General features: G+C 49.1%; 1 protein-coding gene across 1 annotated transcript; it reads left to right on the top strand.

Annotated features, from left to right (window-relative positions):
- The first annotated feature begins 502 nt into the window (after positions 1–502).
- Positions 503–982, top strand: LOC120674816. The gene has a single exon (XM_039955932.1). It carries the CDS (start codon positions 503–505, stop codon positions 980–982), a length of 480 nt encoding a protein of 159 aa, XP_039811866.1.
- The last annotated feature ends 69 nt before the right edge of the window (positions 983–1,051 follow it).

The raw sequence follows: 1,051 nt of genomic DNA, 5'->3' as shown, positions 1-1,051 counted from the left end.
TCGTACCCCGCGTGCTAAGAAGGGCAACAAGCCGCAGGACCAGTTCGACAAGATTCTTCACAATAAGAGGTGTCCAATTCACCCCAAGAGCAACCACTCGATGTGGGAGTGCACTATCCTGCGCAAATCCTTCCAGTCAGCACCTGCAAACGCTCCTAAGAAAAAGAACAAGGATGAAGAAGACAATAAGAAAGACCCTGACGGGTTCTAACATCCACAAAACATCGTCAACGTCATATTTGGAGGAGATCCCAGCTTCTCCAAGCAAGCCCAGAAGCTCTTACTCAGAGAGATCCTCTCAGTAGAGCCAGCAATTCAGAGGCCACTAAAATACAGCGAGGTCCCCATCACCTTCTCCAGGGAAGACCAATGGACCAACTTTTTTGAACCTAGAAAGTTCCCGCTAGTACTCGACCCGGTTGTCCAAGGATCCAAGCTCACTCGAGTACTTATTGACGGCGGAAGTGGGCTCAATCTGATCTTCGCAAGCACATTGGCCAAGATGGGCCTCGACTACATGAGTCTACTTACTCCAAGCAAGGCTCCGTTCTACGGCATTGTTGCCGGAAATTCATCTACACCGATCGGCTCAGTCACCCTTCCAGTCACATTCGGTACAGAACAAAACTTTTGGACGGAGTACATCAAGTTCGAAGTAGCCGACCTCGAATCTTCCTACCATGCTATCCTGAGAAGACCTGCGCTGGCCAAATTCATGGCATTACCACACTATGTGTACTTGCTTCTCAAGATGCCGGCCAATACAGGAGTACTTTCCCTCCGTGGAGACCTTCTCAAGTCCTTTGAATGCGACAAGGTAGCAATAGACCACGCTGCCACAACTCGGGTTCCTAGTTCTGTTAGTGAAATACTTGCTGCTGCTAAGGAACTCTCACTCAAGGAGTCAATGCCTTCCATGAAGCCAAGCCATTCATCGGTTAAGCCAACTGGTGATGTGGGCACCAAGATTATCCAGCTATAAGAGGGAGATGACTCCAAAACTGCCATCATCGGAGCAGGACTGAGCGACAAATAGTAACTCGAGCTTATC

Source organism: Panicum virgatum, chromosome 5N (assembly GCF_016808335.1).
Source record: "Panicum virgatum strain AP13 chromosome 5N, P.virgatum_v5, whole genome shotgun sequence".
Taxonomy (NCBI): domain Eukaryota; kingdom Viridiplantae; phylum Streptophyta; class Magnoliopsida; order Poales; family Poaceae; genus Panicum; species Panicum virgatum.
Note: the sequence above shows the minus strand (reverse complement) of the source record. Positions and strands in the feature narration are given on the sequence as shown.